Source organism: Drosophila grimshawi, unplaced genomic scaffold (assembly GCF_018153295.1).
Source record: "Drosophila grimshawi isolate 15287-2541.00 unplaced genomic scaffold, ASM1815329v1 contig_1369, whole genome shotgun sequence".
Taxonomy (NCBI): Eukaryota; Metazoa; Arthropoda; class Insecta; order Diptera; family Drosophilidae; genus Drosophila; species Drosophila grimshawi.
In genome coordinates, this window is record NW_025062891.1 from 780,786 (window position 1) to 801,820 (window position 21,035).

General features: G+C 37.8%; 3 protein-coding genes, 1 long non-coding RNA gene and 2 other non-coding genes across 7 annotated transcripts; 5 read left to right on the top strand and 1 right to left on the bottom strand.

The window, feature by feature from the left end:
* The first annotated feature begins 2,035 nt into the window (after nucleotides 1-2,035).
* LOC6559732 (protein anachronism) lies at nucleotides 2,036-9,621 on the top strand. Of its 2 annotated transcripts, none has more exons than XM_001986892.3 (5): nucleotides 2,036-2,610; nucleotides 6,794-7,200; nucleotides 7,293-7,556; nucleotides 8,581-8,653; nucleotides 8,985-9,621. In XM_001986892.3, the coding sequence occupies exons 1-5, from the start codon at nucleotides 2,315-2,317 to the stop codon at nucleotides 9,400-9,402; spliced, it is 1,458 nt and encodes a 485-aa protein (XP_001986928.1). In that variant the 5' UTR covers nucleotides 2,036-2,314; the 3' UTR covers nucleotides 9,403-9,621. The 2 variants fall into 2 exon arrangements, with proteins under 2 accessions (XP_001986928.1, XP_032591192.1); XM_032735301.2 differs by having other exon boundaries at nucleotides 2,037-2,610; nucleotides 6,794-7,209.
* Nucleotides 9,622-11,389: 1,768 nt separating this feature from the next.
* Nucleotides 11,390-15,002, top strand: LOC6559733 (solute carrier family 28 member 3). The gene is made up of 9 exons (XM_032734656.1): nucleotides 11,390-11,621; nucleotides 12,429-12,473; nucleotides 12,540-12,575; nucleotides 12,642-12,807; nucleotides 12,875-13,076; nucleotides 13,178-13,942; nucleotides 14,168-14,495; nucleotides 14,555-14,735; nucleotides 14,808-15,002. The coding sequence occupies exons 2-9, from the start codon at nucleotides 12,429-12,431 to the stop codon at nucleotides 14,885-14,887; spliced, it is 1,803 nt and encodes a 600-aa protein (XP_032590547.1). The 5' UTR covers nucleotides 11,390-11,621; the 3' UTR covers nucleotides 14,888-15,002.
* A 701-nt stretch (nucleotides 15,003-15,703) lies between these two features.
* On the bottom strand, nucleotides 15,704-18,607 carry LOC6560309. Its single transcript, XM_032734655.1, has 10 exons — nucleotides 18,299-18,607; nucleotides 18,067-18,242; nucleotides 17,883-18,010; nucleotides 17,597-17,820; nucleotides 17,381-17,535; nucleotides 17,209-17,320; nucleotides 16,994-17,147; nucleotides 16,755-16,926; nucleotides 16,392-16,692; nucleotides 15,704-16,333 (listed from the first exon to the last, which is right to left on the bottom strand). The coding sequence occupies exons 1-10, from the start codon at nucleotides 18,572-18,574 to the stop codon at nucleotides 15,734-15,736; spliced, it is 2,298 nt and encodes a 765-aa protein (XP_032590546.1). The 5' UTR covers nucleotides 18,575-18,607; the 3' UTR covers nucleotides 15,704-15,733.
* A 290-nt stretch (nucleotides 18,608-18,897) lies between these two features.
* LOC116805111 lies at nucleotides 18,898-20,763 on the top strand. The gene is made up of 8 exons (XR_004365032.2): nucleotides 18,898-18,925; nucleotides 19,101-19,219; nucleotides 19,475-19,527; nucleotides 19,718-19,789; nucleotides 19,964-20,015; nucleotides 20,196-20,253; nucleotides 20,432-20,491; nucleotides 20,670-20,763. It is a non-coding gene; the product is annotated as an uncharacterized LOC116805111 (long non-coding RNA).
* On the top strand, nucleotides 19,567-19,650 carry LOC6559660. The gene has a single exon (XR_047124.2). It is a non-coding gene; the product is annotated as a small nucleolar RNA R38 (small nucleolar RNA).
* On the top strand, nucleotides 20,052-20,136 carry LOC6559661. Its single transcript, XR_047125.2, has one exon. It is a non-coding gene; the product is annotated as a small nucleolar RNA R38 (small nucleolar RNA).
* Nucleotides 20,764-21,035: the final 272 nt, after the last annotated feature.

The window sequence follows — 21,035 nt, forward strand, 5'->3', positions numbered from 1 at the left end:
TCTCGCGTGTGATTTCCGTATCACAAATTGAATCAAATATTATTGAATGCGTTTCTTATGTATGTAGCTCAAAACTGTTTGCACGCTTTCCACTGGTAATTGGATACTGATCTATATGGATAGAGATCGAAAAAGGTATCTGTGGGGCTTGGATGCAAAAATTACATTCCTTGTTAGAGCTTAAGCCTTGAGGCTTGAGTATAAATTACACAACATTTCTGCGAAAATACTTAGGAATGGTATAAATTCTCGAACAGAAGCGATATCTTAAGTATATATAAATAAACAAATAATCTTGGCTGCTTTATATTATATATAGCCTACGAATCTATAAAGGAAGAATCTCAATAATTTTGAACATATCCTGCACAATCTGAACAATAAAATTCTCAAATATCCTTAAAAATGCTTTACTTAATTCGCCAATAGAATTGGCGTGCTTGGGTTAAGACAGTGCCAGGCACCGCCTAAACTATACGCACCATAATAGATTATTTCCGCCGATTTAGTTAGATATATTATGTAAGTTGTCATAAAAATGCCTACTTCATAACACGCACTTTTTATGCCTATTAATCAGAAAGCACGTTCTGGAGATAGGCAAAAATAACGTGGGCTCCATTGACTCTGCCTATGTGTTAGTACCTCAATCTAAGTACATTATACCAGTGCCTAGATTTAGGTGCGAACCAATAAAAAATATCCAACTCAATGACAATCAAGACTATGGCATTATAAAAAATGCGTGTACACAATTTGATTGGATCTAATTCCCAATTTAATTTCATATATAATCAGCTACGCACTTAAGTAAAATGCGAAATGAAATCAAAGTTCAAAATATGGTCAGTAATTAAATGCCCGAAATCGAATTCCAAGATAGAATCAGGTGGAACACTTCACGTTTAAGTAGTACATCGAAAAATAATGCTATGAAATATGGGCAACGCCAATACGAATATCACTTTCTTTCGCTGGTGCGATAAGAAACGAGCTTACACGCACACAAACACACACACACACACACACACACACACACGCACACACACACACGCACATAGACAGGCAGACACACCGATAAGATAAACAAACACACAGGCAGGCAGGCAGCAGCACTGCCGACAACGGCGACGCAGAGATCCTCTCGACAGCAGCAGCAGCAGCAGCAACGACAACACCAACAACATCGGCAACGTTTGTTTTGATTGGTCGGTTACGTCGGCAACACAAAATACGAACTATCAGCCCGAAGCACTGTAAAGTATACACTGCCACATAAATGTGGTTCCTCTGGCAGATTAAATTGTTCATATTACATTGTTAATTTTATGTACTTTTTGTAGCAATAATTATTCAAGATATAATCTATTTAATTATGTTTGTTTGTTCATGTTTTATTGAATACCAAAAAAGAGCAAACAATATTTTTAAAGTTTACCAAAAAACTAAAGAGATGACGAAAGCCAATTAATAATCACATAAATAAAAAAATTATAATAATTATAAGTTATATGAAATCTTTCGTTATCTTTGTTAAAACTCATGACGAGCGTTTGAGATTGTTAAACTATTGTTAGAACTATCTTGAAATTAATTTTATTATAGAAAGTTATAGATATGCAAATAAAGCATTGTATGTATTTAAAGATACATCATTTGACCAGTTTAGAAATAAGACTTTAACAATAGTTTTTATATATGCAAATGTATCTAGTTTAGTAAAATGATGTTCACAATAAATTACATATTATTATATTATATTGTTATACAATAATTATGCACCTCATAAAAGAATTTAAAACAAGTTATATATCATTTTAATATCATTAAGATTTCAAAAGCATTCATAAGCCAGGCAAATTAAAGACAACCACAACATTTCGCGCAGTGCAGCCGCGCAGCGCGTTTGCGACCATAACAAAGTAGATATGCTCCGGCACAACCAAATATTTTCTTATTTAAGACTAAAAAACGACTCGTGCAAATCACTTCATACTTGGTTCTTAGAGTGAACACATCGAGAAGGCAACAAAAAAAAAAAATTTAAATACATGAAAATTAAATCAAATCAGCAAAGAAATTAATGCGTCAAACACCTCTGAAGCTGGCCCAACATATAAAATAAAGTGTTTTTCAATTAGTGTTGATAAACTATTTGTTTAAAAAAATATATAAACAATGTATATAACAACTATTGTGCAAGCTTAAAGTGTTGTAAAGTTTTATGTGAAAACTGCAAATTTTATTAGCAATTTGTGAACTCCATTGCGGACTCCAATTGTCCGATAAATTGAACAAATCAAAACTTGAGAAAATGTCAAGTCTAGTGCTCTGCTGTTGTGAGGGTAGCGGCCGGCGATTGATGTTGCTGCTGCTGGTGTGCCTGCTCCTGATGATGTCCTGCCATGCTGGGCGCATCAATCGCGCAGCCTTCATGGACGGCGATGTGCGCTCCGAGGTGGTGGATCCCAATAATCGAACCATTTGGGGCATGTTCAATCTGACCGAGGAGCAGGTGAATCGCATACGCAGCGGCAGCAATCCCAGTGGCAAAGATGAGACCACACAGGCCTCCAAGAGAAGTTTACTGGATCATTTGGCAATGCAGCGGTGAGTGCCCATTCAAGTCTGGCCTCAGTCCGGCGCGTGCCGACTGGCTAAATTAGTTGCCAACAAACTGTCAATCATGAGCTATTTCTATTGTCGCCTGAAATACTTGGAGCAGCTAAGAATAGATCTCTATAAAAGAACGAGCCGAAGCAAAAAATTAAAAGCAATTTTCAACTCAACCCAAAACGAAATATAAAATTTGCAAATTTAGAAATATAAACAAAGTGTGAGAATTTCAACGGGTGCACGTTGCAATTAAATGTGTTTTGGAATATTTTTACTAAATATTCGTATACAAATCGTTTTGCTACTTTATAATTTTTGGCCAATTAAGCGAACATTTTGGCGCCGCATGAACTGTCCAAAACACAAAAGCAATTCAAGGCCAAAACCATATGCATCTCGCAAATGTGGCCAAGAACCCCAGAAAGTTTATCTATAATAAATATTATATCGATATATATATATATATATATATATATATGTGTATATACGTATTTATATAGCTGATATTGCACTTCGATTCATTTAATATTTATCATGGTCTCCCGAATAGCCAATGGACCAAATTAATAAACAATAAACCAACACAAGCGAAACAATTGTATTTTCCACATGTCTAGCAACGGTCAATTAATCAATTTCGGAATACTCTCAAATCTTAAGTAGTGGTTGTCTGTTGATTAAATCGGATAAGATTTGGCCGGCGTCTATTTAACTGATGGATGTTAACACCTGTGCCAACTATTTCAGCTCCAGATCTATCCGCTTCAAACAAAGACCCTGCCAATTGAGTATTGCTTTTGCTCTATCTGTATCTGTGCCTGCTTATCAGATACTACATACAACTAGAGGGCACTGCTGCACAAAGCAGACACACACACACACACACAGAGACACACACACACACACACATTTGCATACTGAGACGGTCTGGCTGCAATTGCAATGAATTCCGTCGCCGGCCTCTGCGTATTTGTGGCCGGCTGTCTGGCAAATGTCTGGGAATAGTCTGGGCCATGTCTAGCTGGCTCCGTTAATGAACTTTTTGTAGGTCGTTGCTATGCGAGACGCCGGGGGCCCATGGGTAGACAGCACCACACACACACAAATATATACATAATAATATGATATTCTTGTTGCACATTTAATAAACAAACTGCAGCAAGAACAAGAAAGAGAGGCAAAAGAAGCACCGAATAAAGTATTTGATTAATTCCCAGATACACATTAAAATACAGCTAATATTCGAAAGCATATTCAAATTGTTTTTATACTCTTCTAGAGGGTATTTCAAGTCAGTCCGGAAATGTGTAAAATACTATACAAATAATAGAACTCAAGTAATGTTGATCTCAGTCTCTACATTTGTTATCTGTAGTCGACCTGTTTTTATGTTGCTTTTTAGAATATTTGTAGAAGTCAGCCAAATTTATCATTGAAACAATCCCTCGTAAATGAAGTAATTTTATTAGGAGCTATTTGGTTTTGTGTTGCTAATGTTTTATAAATTTGGTGAACTTATAGCTAAAATTGTTACGATCTGTGCAAATTAAAAGTTTTAATATTTTCCATGATTTTTTGGCATTTGAATTTTCCCTTCCCTCTGGCTGCAGCTCCTGCTTAAGATCATATTATGTATGGCAATGCAGCCAAGCTCAATAGCAGGGTATTCAAGCATCGATATCGCTCAGCTAACTGTTCTTTCTTGTTTCATTTGGTTTGATTGCTTTGGCTGGCTGCGCAGACACAAAACGCTCGACATGTCATAATTATGATGACGTATGAGTAATATCGAGACATGGGACACAGCACATGGTCAAATGTTTGCCCAGACGCGGTCTACAACGCAAGCTCGGACTGTGAGCTCATAGTTCTGTTAACCACTCGCCCCCTTCGCCCCTTCAACCCCTTCTCCATACAGTCTCTCGTTCTTCTACTTCCCCACAATGCAATGCTGTTGTAGGCGTATGTTTGTGGCTACTAAGCGACGCGGTTTACGGGCTGCCAGTCACTGTTGCCATTTGTCTGAGAGTTTCGTTGACTGACTGACTGACTGACTGGCCGGACTGCCGACTGTGGACAGCGGACTACGGACTGCGGACTACTGTTCGTCGACGCATGATAATGAAGTGCAGCCGGCGAGACACCGTCTAGCCGCGCATTGTATATGCGCACACACAGAGTGGCACAAGGCACAAGGCACAGGCACTGGCTGAGGCTGCGGCTGCGGCAGAGACGTCGGTTGTGGCAGTGGCAGACAGCCAGACAGATGAGTTGTTGTTGCTGTTGTCGATGTTGTTGGCAAAGGCAAACAAGAAGAAAACCAACGACAAAAGCCAAGGCGCAATTGCTGGCAAGGGGCTAGCGGGGCCGCTGTTGCACTTTAGAGCTACATGCAAAGAGCAAACAGCTTAAGTAATACTTTTTGGGAATGGAGGCCAGAGATTCACCTGCGCCTTGCACCAACTCCGCGGCGCATGCTCAATGAACGACCGATACAAAAAGTGAGGAAGAGAGAGAGAGACAGCGAGAGACAGAGAGAGAGAGAGAGAGATAGAGAGCGCAGCTGTTGCAGTTTGGGATGCGTGACTCACGCTAATTGTTAAACTCCTGGCCTGACTCTAGCTACTGCTGTTCTAGCCTAGCCAATAAAAAAGAAAAAAAAAACCATAACCTCGTACAACAAGGCGTCTAGACAGTCCCCAGACTGAACACTGAACACCGCAAGTCAGCAACAACAACAACAACAACAACGAGTTTTCAAGTTCATGCCACAGCAGTTAGCAGACAGTCGAAGCGTAACTCCTCAACGGCAATTTTGTCTGACAGGCATTCCTTGGCCCGATCGCACGTTGCATAAACTTCAGCATAAAAATATAAAAAAAAAATTTATTTATATATATATAGTGTATATAAGATATAAGTACATTAATAAGCCAAAGGCGTTTATGGCTCTCGTCTTGGTATTAAGCTGGCTACCACTTCAGATTTGGCTTTGGCTTTGGCTTGGTTCACTTTCAGTGCTTGTTCCCATAATTATTTTGGCTAGACAAAATGCGCCTCAGGCAGCAATTATCGTGAGAGCAATAGCAATAACAACAACAACAACGATAACAACAATCACAAGTTCGACTTTATGCCAAATAATAATATCGGGGCCTTTTTTTCCTGTTCGCATTTTTGTTGTTTGGCCGCATGACCAACAATTATTAAACACATTTGATTTTTGCGTTCCCTCCAACATTATTATTATGAATAGTTGTTGTCTTTCTGGGCAAAAATTTTATGCGCTACTTTTGCAAAGCGTGTCTCAATTACCGTTCCAGACAGACAACACACACACACACACACACACACGATTGTCCCATTGTGCGGCTGTATTCGTGCCAGATTAGATCATAGCTTCAGTTGGATTCGCGCCAACTATTGCTGTCCATCTCACTCTCGCTGCCTGGAACATTTGTTGGACCGTCTCGATGGCTTTTTAAGTGTACTTCATTTTCGCATATATCTCTCTGCCCCCCCTTGTCACTTACTGCTCACTGTGTGAGTTTTTAAGATAGTCGCATATTTGTTAATTGAATGGAGATTTAGATCTGATTTAGAAACTGAGGAATGTTTAGGAAGACAACTAAATACAGGCGGAAAATGCAAATGAATAAGAATGTTACTAGTTGGTTGCCGAATTAAGTCAGGCATTTTACAAGAAGCAAAACTTTAGCCTTAGTAAAAGTAATAGTTATGGCTTTAGCAATGTGCACTATTTGTCAGCTTTAAGATGTTGTTTTCAAGTCGTAGTCGGCACGCTAAACAGACAGACTACACAGTTTCTATTTATTGCTTGAGAGCTGAGCGTAAGACTCACAACCCAATTTCCACATCAAAAATAAACCAAAAGAATTAGCTTATAAAGAACTAGACGTTCACGTTGATCTTACTGTCTGTCTGAATAAATTGAATCAATGCGCTATAAAGCAGCGCTAAACGGCAAGTTTTCTTATATGTATCAAAAGTTGTTGTTGTTGTTGGTTGTTGTTGGTTGTGCGCCATTTACGACAGCGCTCAAATGTCAATTAAGTGGGCTTTACATAAACACTTGAGCCAAATTAGTTAGTTAGTTAGTTAGTTAGTCGTAGTCAGACCGTAGTTTAAACAAAACATGTTGATTGTTCAATTGCAGGACCAACGAGATACGCAATCGCATACAAAATGCGGTATCGAAGCCGGATGGCAATGATAGCCAGGCTGCGCCCTTGCAAAATAAGTCGACGCACGAGAAGGCCGGCTATCCCATATGCAGCGGGGAGACGACTCCCTTCAACTGGAGGCAGTCCAGCAATGTTACGCTACAATTTGCCAGCAGCATTTTTCAGCAGTATGGCGATAATAATCTCAATCTGGACAGCGCCATACTGCGTCTCTTCAAGATGAATCCCAAACAGTTAGAGCAGCCAGCTACAGCAGCAACAACACCAACAGCAGCAGCAGCAGCAGCAGCCAGGGATACTGCCACATTGTGCCGTGAATCCTATCTCGAGTCACAGATACGCGTCACGGTGTCCATTGTGCATCAGCAGAAGAAGAAACGTAAGTTAGGTGCGTAAATAAAATCTAATTCCAGCTTAACATTCAAATAAAAAAATCGCCTTTATTCGTTCGTTTGCATTACTCATCTGCAGAACGCAAGAAGCGCACTTGCAACACAATCATGCTGAGCAGCACCAAGACCGGCTGGGTGGACATCGATGTCAAGTGTGCCCTCACTTACTGGTCACAGCAACAACAACAACAACAGCAGCAACAGCAACAACAACAGCAACAACAAAATCTACATTCACATCCGCCTATTGTTGTTGGCCTGCTTATGATTGAGGTGCACGATGATGAGGAGAATCAACTGCTGCCCGGTCTCTACTTTCAGCCACCCACTTGCGATCAGGCAGGTAAGCGTGTTGTTAGCCAAGCTTTAACTAACTGCCAGACATGTGTGGAATTCCAAGTCCAAACTGAGAATTTAAGATCCGCTCTCTTCATAGTTCGCGATCAGCTGCAGGCCAGGCCCCCAACTTAAGAATTCTTTATGACATAACAGGCTCGCACTTATTTACACTCCAAACAATTTTAATAATTCAACAAGCCTCCCATTTTTTTTTTTTTTTTTGCGTCTCCCTTTTACTCGTGGGGGCCGGACACCAAGCAGACACAAAAAAAAAAACATTTTGCTGTGGCGCGCTTAAAATTTTTGTTTGTTTAAGGTGTCTGCTAAAATGTAAAACGTAGAAGTTCGTCGCAATAATTTTTGACAAGCTAAGCAAATTGCCAGATTCCAAAACACGCGATTTCATTTAATTGCGAAAAATGCTTAAGAAAGCAATACATATATGTACATGCATATATATTTGCAATATACAAATATTGTAATTAAGGCAAGCACGTTTTACATCTGCTGAAAATTAGTTTAGAATTCGGTGTCGGTTGCCACTCTTTTGAAATTCGCCAATCCCACTTCTGCCATTCAATTCGTTTGGCAAAAATTTCTCAAGCGGACGCAAGCAAATTCCAATTATTCATAGTATTCAATAGAATTCATGTCGCCAGTTTCTTGTTGGTAAGATATATGCAAATACACACATACAAAAACAAAAACAAAAACGCAGTTTCGCTCGCTACTAATGCTAATTGCTCATACGCACCGTTGGGCGTTCGTTGTTCAGTTGATGCTTTTGCAGCATCCGCTTAATGTATAACTGTACTCTGTTAATGCTCTTGCTGTTGTTATTTTTGTCAATTGTTGTTGTTATTATTACTGTTGAGGACTAGTTAAGCTGCTGCTATTTTTGCATGTTTGCCCATTGTTCTCGCCTGATGCTTTTCAAAGTGTTTTTAGTTTTCTTGTTCGCTTTTATGCATGCTTGTATCAGATAGTTGTAATTGGTATTAATGCTTGTTTTTAAATGTGTCTTACAGATATTGCAGTCCCATGGTCCGTCTATGGACCCGGGACGCCTTTGCCTAATATGGAAAACAGCACATTGCCCAGGTAAATAAATTAATAATGATTAAAGCAAAATTTGCAATAAGTTCCGTTTAAGAAAATTATATACAAAAATTAAATACGTTATGCTGAAAAGTAGGCAATATTTAATTTTTCATCCCATTAGTTTATACGAAATATGTTGCATATCTTCAGGCTGTAAATAAATTTTATGACTTCGAAAATAAGTTTAGAAATAAATTGATTTCATACCTAGCCACCTGGTTATGAATATTTAAAAAATGAATTTAGCTACTTAAACGTTTTTCTCCAATTCGTTTTAAAAAAAATTTCCAAATCAAATGTAAGTTATTAAACAAAACATTATCTATTGCAGTTGCCCAAGATTAGATGTCAAATTTTTGGGTAATGGACTGCTAATGGACAAGAGCTTTGATAACCAAACCAATGGAAAGCTTGAAAGCCTAAAACATCAGGTGCGCAATCCATCGCGGAGCAGGGAGCACTTTAACACCGAACCAACCACATTAAATTCACCCACAATTGACAACAATCTGGAGAACAGCGAGATCGATAGCCAGGAGTTGGAGCAAATACATCATCATCGCCGGCGTCACCATCATCAAACCGTAGACTGTGCGTCAATAGATGCTGATGAATCCTACCAGCAATCGGAATCGCAGCATCACTTGCGAGCGCATCATAACCACCATCATCACCATCATCATCATCAGAATAACCACAATCATCATCACCATCACAAGCATCGCCATGTTGTGCAGAACGAGGAGTAAATTCTCAGCTCAAACACACACACACACACACACACAAGCACATACATACACACACGCACACAATTAACAATTCCATTGCGCATGCATTCACCGATTCATGTCCTACATGCTGGTCTTTAATAGTTTATTGTTTTTGTATCTTTAGGGCCAGTTGACTTAATTAGTTTTAGTTCATGTCATGCATATTTTTTTTGTAATTATTTTATAAATTTATGTTAGAGTATTGTTTTTTTAAGTTAAATATTTTGACCTAAAATATTCGAAATTAGTATTTAATTTGAGAGTATAAATACGACATATATGCAGAATTAGAAATGTACACATATTATTTGTAAATCTCTCTTATATTAGGAGTCTGTGATTTAGATGTGGTTGAATTTTGCGAATTTTTTGCTTCAATTATCATAGAATTGTTGGAACCTCAAATTAATTTCAATATGAATATACAAATATATACGATATACAATACGAGCCTTACGCCCTTGCTAGCAAATAGTTGTAATAACTAAAATCGAAATTAAAATTCAAAATATATATATATATATATATATATACATATATATATGCATAAGCTTATTTGCAAGGGCAATGCACTTTCAGTTGGTTATAAACCCATGAGTATTTATACGCACACACATCCAATATATATATATATATATATATATATATATATATATATATATATATATATATATATATATATATTCATTCAAATGCATACACACACACACACACACTAGTTTTGTTATTTAAGTCACTAGGTTAAAAAGTGCCTTCCTTTTATATATCAGAGCTGCAAGTCGTGCAAGTCCATATTTTGTATTTTGGATATCAAAACACTTTTTAATCTCACATAATTATTCAGAGATTTCTGTACATACCTATTGCTGGAACTAAAAGTTCTGCATTTGCATTATCCGCTCAAAACTCGTAATGTTTATTTTTTACTTAATTAAATTTAACACCTTTTATATTATATAAAATAAAAACGCTAAACAACTCAAGTAAGAGTTGTATTTCTTGGCAAATTACGTGCGATTACGATTATATTTAATATACCTGCAAACATAATAAAAATGAAAGAAACAACAAGTGTTTACAACAATTACACATATATTTTTATTTTCTAATTTAAAGCAATGCCAATAAGCAGATATGAATTCACTTCACGACACTTTTGATAAGTGGATAGATAAGATGCCTTGAAATCAAGTTACTATTGATAATCCCCACTTGAACAAAAGTCAATTGACATATGGACTATAAATAAATAAATTACTATCCTCGATTGTGTTGAGCTTATCAAAAGGGACTACATGTCGTCAGTTTTCTACCAAAGATTAGCATATATAATACCAAATGTACATGTATGATTAGCTATTATATTATGTTGGCTTAATTCAATCAGAAGTTGTGACTCTCTCAGTCTCTCTCTCTCTCTCTCTCTCTCTCTCTCTCTCTCTCTCTCTCTCTCTCTCTTTCTCTCTCACCCTCGTTCTTTCTCTCATTATCTGTGATTTACCCCTGATATAATAACTATTTCGCAATATTATTTGACAGATTCTACGAACTCTGAAGTTACCTCCTGAAAATATCAAGATTGGCACTCGTGTGCCTCATTTCGCTTTTAACAACCTACTACTGATAAGCACCAATAAGACCCAACATACGTATAGATATATACGCTAACCAAATACTTCGTAATTGGCAGCTTATATAGCACTCTTATTGTGAAATTTGTTGCTGTTTAGCATTTTAATTGCAAAAGGCCCAAACCACAAGGCAAGAACGCTCAACAAGCAGATACCCTCTATATTATTATAATAGTTCCAGTATAAACTTTAGACAAACTTATATTAATTTAATAAAAATTTGTTCAATTTTGCATTAATTCGCATCTCTTTATAGTATACCCTTTTTGCATGTCTTATAGCCACAGGGTATTAGCAAAACAGGCATATAAAAAACGGCATTAACCAGTTACAGGTTTTAGTATAGCCGTGACTGTCGTTCAGTTATAATGGATTAATGGAGCCGCAGCCGATGTTCCACTAACTAATACATCGTTATATCTATATACGTCATAGCATACAACTCCGACAACGGACAGTTAACAAACGAAGGCTGTAAATTAGCCCAGTGACTTTGAAAACGTGTTTGCAACGCTTGAAATGATTTAAAAAACAACAACCGAAATAACAAAAGCATTTTGAAAAAAGGTGAATTACCCCTTAAATTGTAAAATGGTTATAAAAAACAATACACAAATAAAACAGTGCTAAGTAAAGAAATTATAGACCCAGTTGTATCCAGATACTTTTGTGTGTGCATATGTGCTTATACAAGTGTTTTGAATAAGGTTTAAATAGTTAACAGAGAAACCCACAAACACCAATTATAAATATTTTGCCGTAAATTCAAAGGCAGCGTTAAAATGACACACTTGAAATTTTAAGTTGAGTTGTTTTAAACTTTTTGAGATTGACTGTTGATGTAAATCTTATTTAATGGCAATCAGTTACAATGTAAACCTGAACCTGAACCTAAACCTGAACCCTAATAATTCAAGGGTTAATTGGATTGTTTTTGAGATTAAACTAAAGTGTGATCTTTAACTGTAATTACTCAACTATAATCTTGAAGGGTATATTTTTATGGATTTTGGTTCATTCGAAATCAGATTATATTATCTTGCTGTGCAGGAAAAAATAAATTCCAATAACAGTCAATGCCGTTTTTTGTTAATTTATGATACTTTAAATCAATTTTATTATTATTCGGGAAAAACATTATTATACACGCGTAGTATTATTATACTAAACTGAGTGAAGAACTTCACTTGAATTGAATCCACGTGAGGTATGATTAATCGCTATAATCTATCTACGATATTTCAGTTACATATAATGTTCTAGCGAAGAGCAACTTTGTTCAGTACTCTAATCATACTTCCGTGATTAACAAAGATTAGATTATATATAAATACTGTTATCAATTGAGTTGAAATCGAATTTATATAATTGCAGATGGACAATAAAGGTACCATTAACAATGCGTTTGAGCTAGATCATGTATGTACATATTATACAAATAATTGAACAGAATCAGATTTAATGGTGCCTCCTAATTTATTACAGACTGACCTAGAGAGACCAAATCCTGAATTATATAAGGTAATCGGATGCTTCTCTAAAAAAAAAAAAAAAAACACTTCAATCTAATTTTCAAATTGTTTACAGACTGATTATGAAGACTATACAAATGATGATGGTGCCATTGAAAGAGATCGAAGAGAGCAAGAGAACCAAAAATGGCATCGATGGTTGAAAATAGGACTTCTATTAATTTTACACATTGCGATTGTCGTATACTTTTCCTATGCCACATATCACTATAATGATATGAGTACGTATTAAACTCAAGTTCAAAATTGTTCAACATAACCAATTTATTTACACTTCTACATCATCAGAAAACTATCACTGCTATGACTTTAATCAGTCAGAATGTGGCATACGCTTTTGCTCTGGCTATGGAATGCTCGTCCTGCTCTTGGGATTTATCTATATCGGACTGTTCTACTATCTGATATTTAAGCCAAAACTAGGACGTTTTTTGCATACGAACTATCTGCATCCAGCGTCGCTTAAATGGCACAAGTTCAGCAGAACACCGTACGTTGACTTTTATTCCATATGCATTTAATTATATATATACATAAATTAATTATATAATAATTATATATACATTTCCAATATGTTCTCTTTGGATATAGAGTCGTTTCGTATGCCTTAGTAGCAATATTGCTAATACTTTTGGTCACATTTCTGTTCTTCGAGACGAAGGAGGAGCCCAAAAAGTTGATCGCTTTGACGGCGCCCTGTTTCTTCATATTCTGCGGCTATATCTTCTCCACGAAACGCAGCGCCATCAAGTGGCGCATTGTGATCACTGGAATCACCTGTCAGTTTCTGTTGGGCGTCTTATGCATACGGTGGGAGGTGGGTCGCCAGATCTTCGAGTGTCTGGGCAATAAGGTGGCCACTTTTCTGGACTATGCCACTGACGGGGCACGCTTTGTCTTTGGCGACTTTCTCATCGATAGCTCGGTCTTCGCATTTGCCGTACTGCCCGTGATATTCTTCTTCAGCTTCTTCATATCGGTGCTATACTATCTGGGCGCCATGCAGTGGATAGTCATCAAGCTCGGCTGGATACTGCAACAGATACTGGGCACCACGGTCTGTGAGAGCGTCACTGCTGCGGCCAACATCTTTTTGGGCATGTCCGAGAGTCCACTGTTGATACGACCCTACATCAATAAGCTGACCAAGAGCGAAATACACAGCATTATGGTGTCGGGCTTTGCCACCGTCTCCGGCACTGTTCTTGCCGCGTATTTATCATTTGGGGCAAACGCTGCCCACTTGATCACCTCATCCGTGATGGCGGCACCTGCCACACTGGCCATATCCAAGCTGTACATGCCCGAAACGGAAGTCAGCCAGACCTCAAGCGATACCATACAGTTGGAGAAATCGTAAGTTGATATATAAAATGTAAATTCAATCGATCTGTTGAAATATCTACTGGTTCTACTCAGAACACTAAAATCACTGATATTTCCAATGATGCATTACAATTCGATTGATTTTAAGTACACAGCTTTTTGCGCTTTGTTTTTTAGTAATGCATTGTTTACTTCTAATGGAGTTTGTACATTTTTATATTTATAAATATATATATTTTATTTTTTGCTCCATAGCGAGGATTCCTCTTTGCTGGATGCCGCTTCTAGTGGCGCCTCAAATGCCGTGCCCATTGTTCTGGGCATTATTGCCAACATTGTTGCATTTGTGGCTTTCGTCGCCTTCCTGAATGGCGTTGTCGGTTGGTTAGGGTATTTAATTGGTCACGAAGTGGTCGACTTTGAGTGGATATTCTCCAAGCTGTTCATACCGCTAGCTTGGGCCATGGGCGTACCCTGGGAGGACTGCGATAATATTGCCAAGATTGTGGCCACAAAAACAATTATCAATGAGTTTGTCGCCTACCAGCGGCTGGGCGAGTTGATCACCCAAGAGAAGATTCAAGTGAGTACTCGTATTCGAAACGTATAATTTATAGAAACTGACCTTGATGTAATGCACAGGTTCGCAGCGCCGGCATTGCCACCTTTGCGATTTGTGGCTTCGCCAATCCCAGCTCCCTGGGCATACTCATTGGTTCCTTAAGCGCGATGGCTCCCCATCGCCGGTCCACTATCACCTCGGTCGCCTTTCGGGCTTTTGTTGTGGGCAGCATTGTCTGCTTTATATCTGCCAGTTTCGCAGGTGAGCACTTTGGCAAACAAGATAAAAACCTTGTTTCCATTTTAACTTACACTGCTCCTTTATATTTTTCAGGTATTTTAATTCAGGATCAGAGTTATGTCGTTAATAATATTCTCGAAAAAGTGGGACAACACAACGTGACAAAAGTGTAGATTTTTAGTCTAGCAAATACAGGAATTGGAGGAGCGCAATGAAGATGACCAGCCAAAGGAAGAGTCCCGATCTTTAAGAATAATAAAAGTCATTGCGCATGTGCTTTTTCACATAGTTTTCATTTTTTATTTTAAATGTTACACAATCGTACATATAAACTAAGGCAGCCATGCCACATGCTTTAGATAGGAACACAATGAAATGCGAAAAACCCTCGGGAAACCTAACAACATCTGCCGATGATAATGGCTAGGAATGCTAGTGGCACGTGAAGAAGTATTTGTACTGCATATTCTATGCCACTTCAATTGGTGCCACGGCTATGAATTCCTTATTTTTTATTATTCGTATTTAAGCCGTTTATCGATAAGCGCTTAAATGATACTGTTACCAAAGGTTGCGAGAAGGTCGCATTAATTATCGCTCAAAAGACAATCATCAACGAGTTTGTTGGCTATAAGCACCTGGGTGATATGATCACCAACAAGGTAATAGAGATGGGTTCGGCATGCATACGATATTTGAACAGAGAAGTCTGTCTAAGAAGACATGCCATTTACAGCCGCGTAGCGCTAGCATCGCTTAATTCCGGTTTGTAAGTCCCGGTTCGCTGGGCATTTTGATAGCGACGCTTACCGCAATGACATCAACGCGACAACCGGAAATAGTGGCCGTGAGGGCCTTTCTTGCCGGCAGCATTGTCAGCTTTACCGCAGCATCCATTGCGGGTATATAAAGTATTGTCTGGGCTCAACAAACTATATGCATTCAACATTTCGATCCCAGGCATTTTAATTCACGAAGACGAACTGAACAAGCTTGGTAGAATTCCAGATGGTTTTAATTTATTTATTAGGAATTTCATGCTGTGACAATATGTTTTTTAACCTCTCAAAAATGCACCTCAGCTGCACAATCTCAGATGCGTCCAATTCCGTGGAGCACTGCAACAACTGCTGTGAATTCTGTTCAAGCTGTTGCATCAATTCCTTTTTCTCGATATGTGAACGTTTGCGCTTTAGGCTGGTCAAATTACACTGATGCATATGTTGCCTTCTACAGCTTAATTTGTAGTTCACATTATGAAGTTTGTTCGGGCTTGGTTTAGAAACTGACACTGGCTGCAGCGCGTCCAAAAGTGATAGTAAATCTTTGTCAATTGCATGCTGCTCAGCCAGAGACTTCAGCTGCGGATCAGCGTTGCGTTTGCAGGCATGCAAAAACTTTTGCATGTACCAACAGCTGTTGGCTTCAGGCTTTGACAGGAATGGTTCTGCTGTCTGCAATATGCGTAGCTTGGTTGCTGGGCTAAATTGCAGAGCCAATTTGAAGTAAGTGTTGGCCAAATGCTTGCACTTGTCGCCAACCATCATTTCCTTCACTTTCGACCATAGGTGAGGCAATCCCTCAATTTCAGCCGACGGCAGCAGCTCCATGAGCGCCAACTACACGAATGGAATATCGGTTAATTCAAATTGCATAGTTCAGTTTGGTTTCACTCACAAATTCGTAATACTGCTGAATGTCGCTCAAGGGCTCCTTTATTAAACGCTGCAAGCGTAGCAACAAGATCCGCTTCTGTTGCTCCGTTCTGGGCGACACACAGTGCAAATAACGATAGCTTCTCATGCTAAAGATAGGCATCTCATTGTTGCCTAATCTGTGGAAATATTTGAGCATGCGCTGTATGTGCAACTGGCTCAAGTTCTGTGAGAACATAGCATATGAATTATTGCACTTGATCCAGTAGGACGTTGCCTTTACGACGTCAGGTTTACTCCAGCTGTGATTCGCCTCTTCCAGACTGTAAAACCACAAGCTCAATTTATAAATCAACTACAAATTAAATCAAAGCATTTGACTAACCGAAAGCAAAGCGTGAGTACATCGGAGCAGACTTGAGACTTTATGATATCCTCTTCAAATAGTCCAGTACAAAAGTAATTGATCAATGATGCGGAGCAAGTCACATGCAAGAGAGTGCCAAACGCATCCAGAATCCGATTGTAACGTGCGGCATTGGTAAAATGACAAGCATCTATTGTGGAAAGCAAAACAGTGTTAAATGTTACAAGTTGAATGCATTTACATAAAGTAATTTCTACCTTTGAACAAATACTCAAATATTTTCTGCAATGTTTTGCAAGTAGGCTGACTAATTTCTGCCCGATCAGTGATGGTCGCAGTTATATAGTCCAAACAAAGCTCAAAGCAATCCACATCAACCTGTTCGCGCTTCGATAGCCAACCAATCAGATACTATAAGCAAAGCGTATTTAAAATATAAACACAAGAAATTATAACAAAGTGAGTAGCTTACCTTTTGAAAATCTTCCAGCTGATATAACAACTCGAAAATTTGCAGTGTAATTGGACGCACATATTTGGCTATAAGCTGATGTAAGTCTTGGCCTAAGTCATGCTTTCGTTTGCTAAGCAAATAAATCGGGATGATCACAAGTGTGAATAGATCAAAGGCGTTTCTAACTTACATTTCACCCAGACTCAATACTTGCACTATGTCGTCCAAAACATCTGTATCCATATGCTTTACACCACAGCCCAATAGTTTGTGCAACATTATTAAGTAGACCTGCGTAACTTTCAAATACTCTTCAATTTTGTCCACCGGAACTGACGGTGTGTCCTGCAAGCGCACAAAAAATAAATACGCAATAAACGATATGCTTTTGAATACTCTGACTTGCCTCTTTACAAACAGTTTCTAGGTGTGTGAGAACTGTGTCGCAAAGATGCATAACTGTTTCCTCCAGCCAGTCGGGCATGGTTGTGCCATCATCTTGGCTCAGATCGATACATTTGGCGTAATGGGTGCAAATGTTTGTCATGGTTTTGCCGGTCTTCACAAAGGCATGAAGGTGTGTCATATTAACACTAAGAAAATCAGCAATATCCACCAGCTGTCGCAGCACTAATCAAAAATATATATAAATCTATATATGTATTAAATAATTCTAAATAACTTAAGCATACGTGGCGTAATGCGAGGATGTATTTTGTTGGACGTGGAGGTTATCTCTTTCAGCAGGTATAACACAATCAAATGCAGCTCGATGGCCAACGGTTCATGCTGCTTAAGCGCCTCCACATTTTGTTCGTTGCTGCAGACAGACATTAGTTAGCAGTTGGCTTAATCTGCATTGAATCTCGGTCGTACCTCAGCTGCAGGCAGCTGTAGACAATGCCCAGTAGGAAAAATGATGCTGTGTGCACCAAACGTTCGCCAGCCGTCAGCAGTTTCTGCTTAGCCCACTCGGCAAAGCTCAGGGCATCCGCAATGAGCGTAATGAAATCGCTGCAGGCTCCATCACTCTCCGCAGTCACATCGCTCTTCTGCAATGAGCGAGGATTAGCAACAATTTCATCTGATGATGAAACACTCCACTTACCAGTCGTTGAAACCATTCATACAGGCACTTGAAAATATCAATGTAGCAATCGGCCTCACTTATGTAGGCTCTAAGCAGTTTCCGCAGCCACAGACTCAATACATCAACGGTCTTAGCACTTAGATCCTCCAAACTGCTTCTGCAGATCTTCAGTGCGGATTGTATTGGGACGCATGTAGAAATGTCATCGCAGTCGAAGAATTGCAATTCGCCAAATGTTATGCTGACTTGCACTTCCTGCTCCTCTTCCTGTTCCATGACAATAGCACTTTCCATATTTACAGCATTAAAACTAAATGAAATACATTATAAAACGAGTATTGTTATTTCACAAAAACGCGCGTATTCATTAATAATCGATTATTCCTTTCAATCGAGTATTACATGTCGATAATTGCCATTCACTAAATACGTTTCAACTGTATGGTTAAGTTGGCTGTGCATGTTATCGGCCAACCGCCATATAATATGTGATGAGCACTTATCGATTTAAAGTCTGCAACCACATTGCCTCCAGCATTTCTTTTTCGTTGCAACACAGCTACAGCAAAGTTGGCTTCCTCGATCGCTCCCCAAAATATAATTAAAAGTGCCTTGAGAGTAGATAATCAACATTAAATTAAGACGGTAAGTTAATATAGCTCGCTAATTAAAACGTGTGTAATTTTTCCATGATGCTTAACTATACCGCCCCAGTCTGAAAAGACGTGTTGATTGGTTTTCAATTCTGATAAAAATGTACACGTGTTTTGCACATCTATTTTTGAAGACTATTTTAATGCATTCATTGTATTACTTACAGATGGAGAGTTATTGGAGAACATAGCTAAAGTAGCAATGACTTGAAGGAAATGGAAAATGTATCGCCGCTAGTGGCGCCCCGAAAAAGCATATGTAGCACGTGTTCCCTGGGAGTGTGAGGTTAGTTTCGATGCACTCAATTTTACCCGGCAATATAGAATAGTACAACTGTATTCGCTTGTGTTTGACTGTAGTTAATATAGCTCGCTAATTAAAACGAGTGTAATTTTTCCATGATGCTTAACTATACCGCCCCAGTCTGAAAAGACGTGTTGATTGGTTTTCAATTCTGATAAAAAATTTACAAGAAAAATACAATTTTATTCGCTTGTGTTTGACAGTACTAAAAGTTAAATTTCATTTTGTAAATTTCAGAATGGAGTTCCCACGTGTAGAGGCCCATCTTCAGAGTTGTTCCCGTACCTAAGGTGAGCTAAGAAAGAATTATTAAACTGACTTTGTGTAGAACTCGATGATGAACACCTTATTTAAGCCAAACAGTTATCCCTGTCATAAACAAATAATTGATGATACAAAAAGCTGATACGAAATAAAAGAGCAAATTAGATCTTCAGATTGTATTATTTCTATAACTAATGAAAATCATTGTTATTTCAGTTGCGGTTGAAGACCACAAGACTTCGGTGGAGAATATTCTATCAATGAATGTGAAAAGAAATTGAACTAAATGTAAGTTTCGTTCCGATTTAATATATTCTTTGTTTATTGTGATGATATTACAGTAGACAAGCATATAACTGAATTTTTTATGTTGCTATATAAACTGGTCTGAATAAATTCACTTTATATGCTTATGCGTTAGTATATTTAACAATTGGTTTTAATATTTGTTTTCATTTGCAGTTTACGCTTCTTGGTCCTTGAAGAGCAATCGAATTTTTCTGCGTTCCATGAGGTGAGTTCTGAAATCAGTGTCAAATTTTATAGAAAACATTTACTATGATGAACACCTTATTTAAGCCAAACAGTTATCCCTGTCATAAGAATAATTGATGATAAAATAAGCTGATTAATTATAAATAGTAGATTACTTCGTAACTCTAAACATATAATCAATGCTCAATACATTTTTTAGGTGACTAGAACATTGTGCTCGGTCTTGCGAATAATAATGGCACTGAGGAAAACAAAAGGTAACTTTTTATTATAATTATTGAAATGTATGCCACGCTTCTAAGTGATGCTTTAATATACCGCCCCAGTCGGAATTAACAATGACGATTGGTTTTATATACTGATAAAATAATAAATTCAAATTTACCTGTTGTTTTGTTGAACACATTTGAAATAATATTTATCTTCTAATTGCAGGCAGACGGAAAAAAATACCCGAAATTTCTTTAGACCAGTAAAACAAGTTTTTGCAAATAGGTGAGCTCAATGAAGAGTATTTAAATTATTAAGAGATGAGAGAAATTGATGAACAAACCCTGACAAGCATATAACCGAATATATATGTGGACTACACACGACTGACAAAAACAAATAAATAACAGACTTAAGTGGTTAATTTAAGAAAATACTTATTCCAATCTTTTGTTTATTGCAGGCGGACAACCCGGTTATTCCAGTCTCTTCATCGCCGTAGACTAAACATTTATGTACAATGTGAACTTGAATAAATAAATGCAATTTTTTATTTATATTAACGTGATATATTTTATTTTGCATTTCATATTATAGACATTTACTGTTTCTTGGAGTATTTGTCGCATTCTGAACCATCATACGCTGCCATCATGCATTTAATATACGAATAATTATGTTTGTAAATGTTGAGTTCAATATGTTTTGTATACGCGTTATGTTTGTTTTGGTATTTGTAAATTTATACTCGTAATAGTAGACATATATGTATGCATTAATATATTAATACGCATATGCGTAGTACCTTCAATAGATCCTGGACAACAAC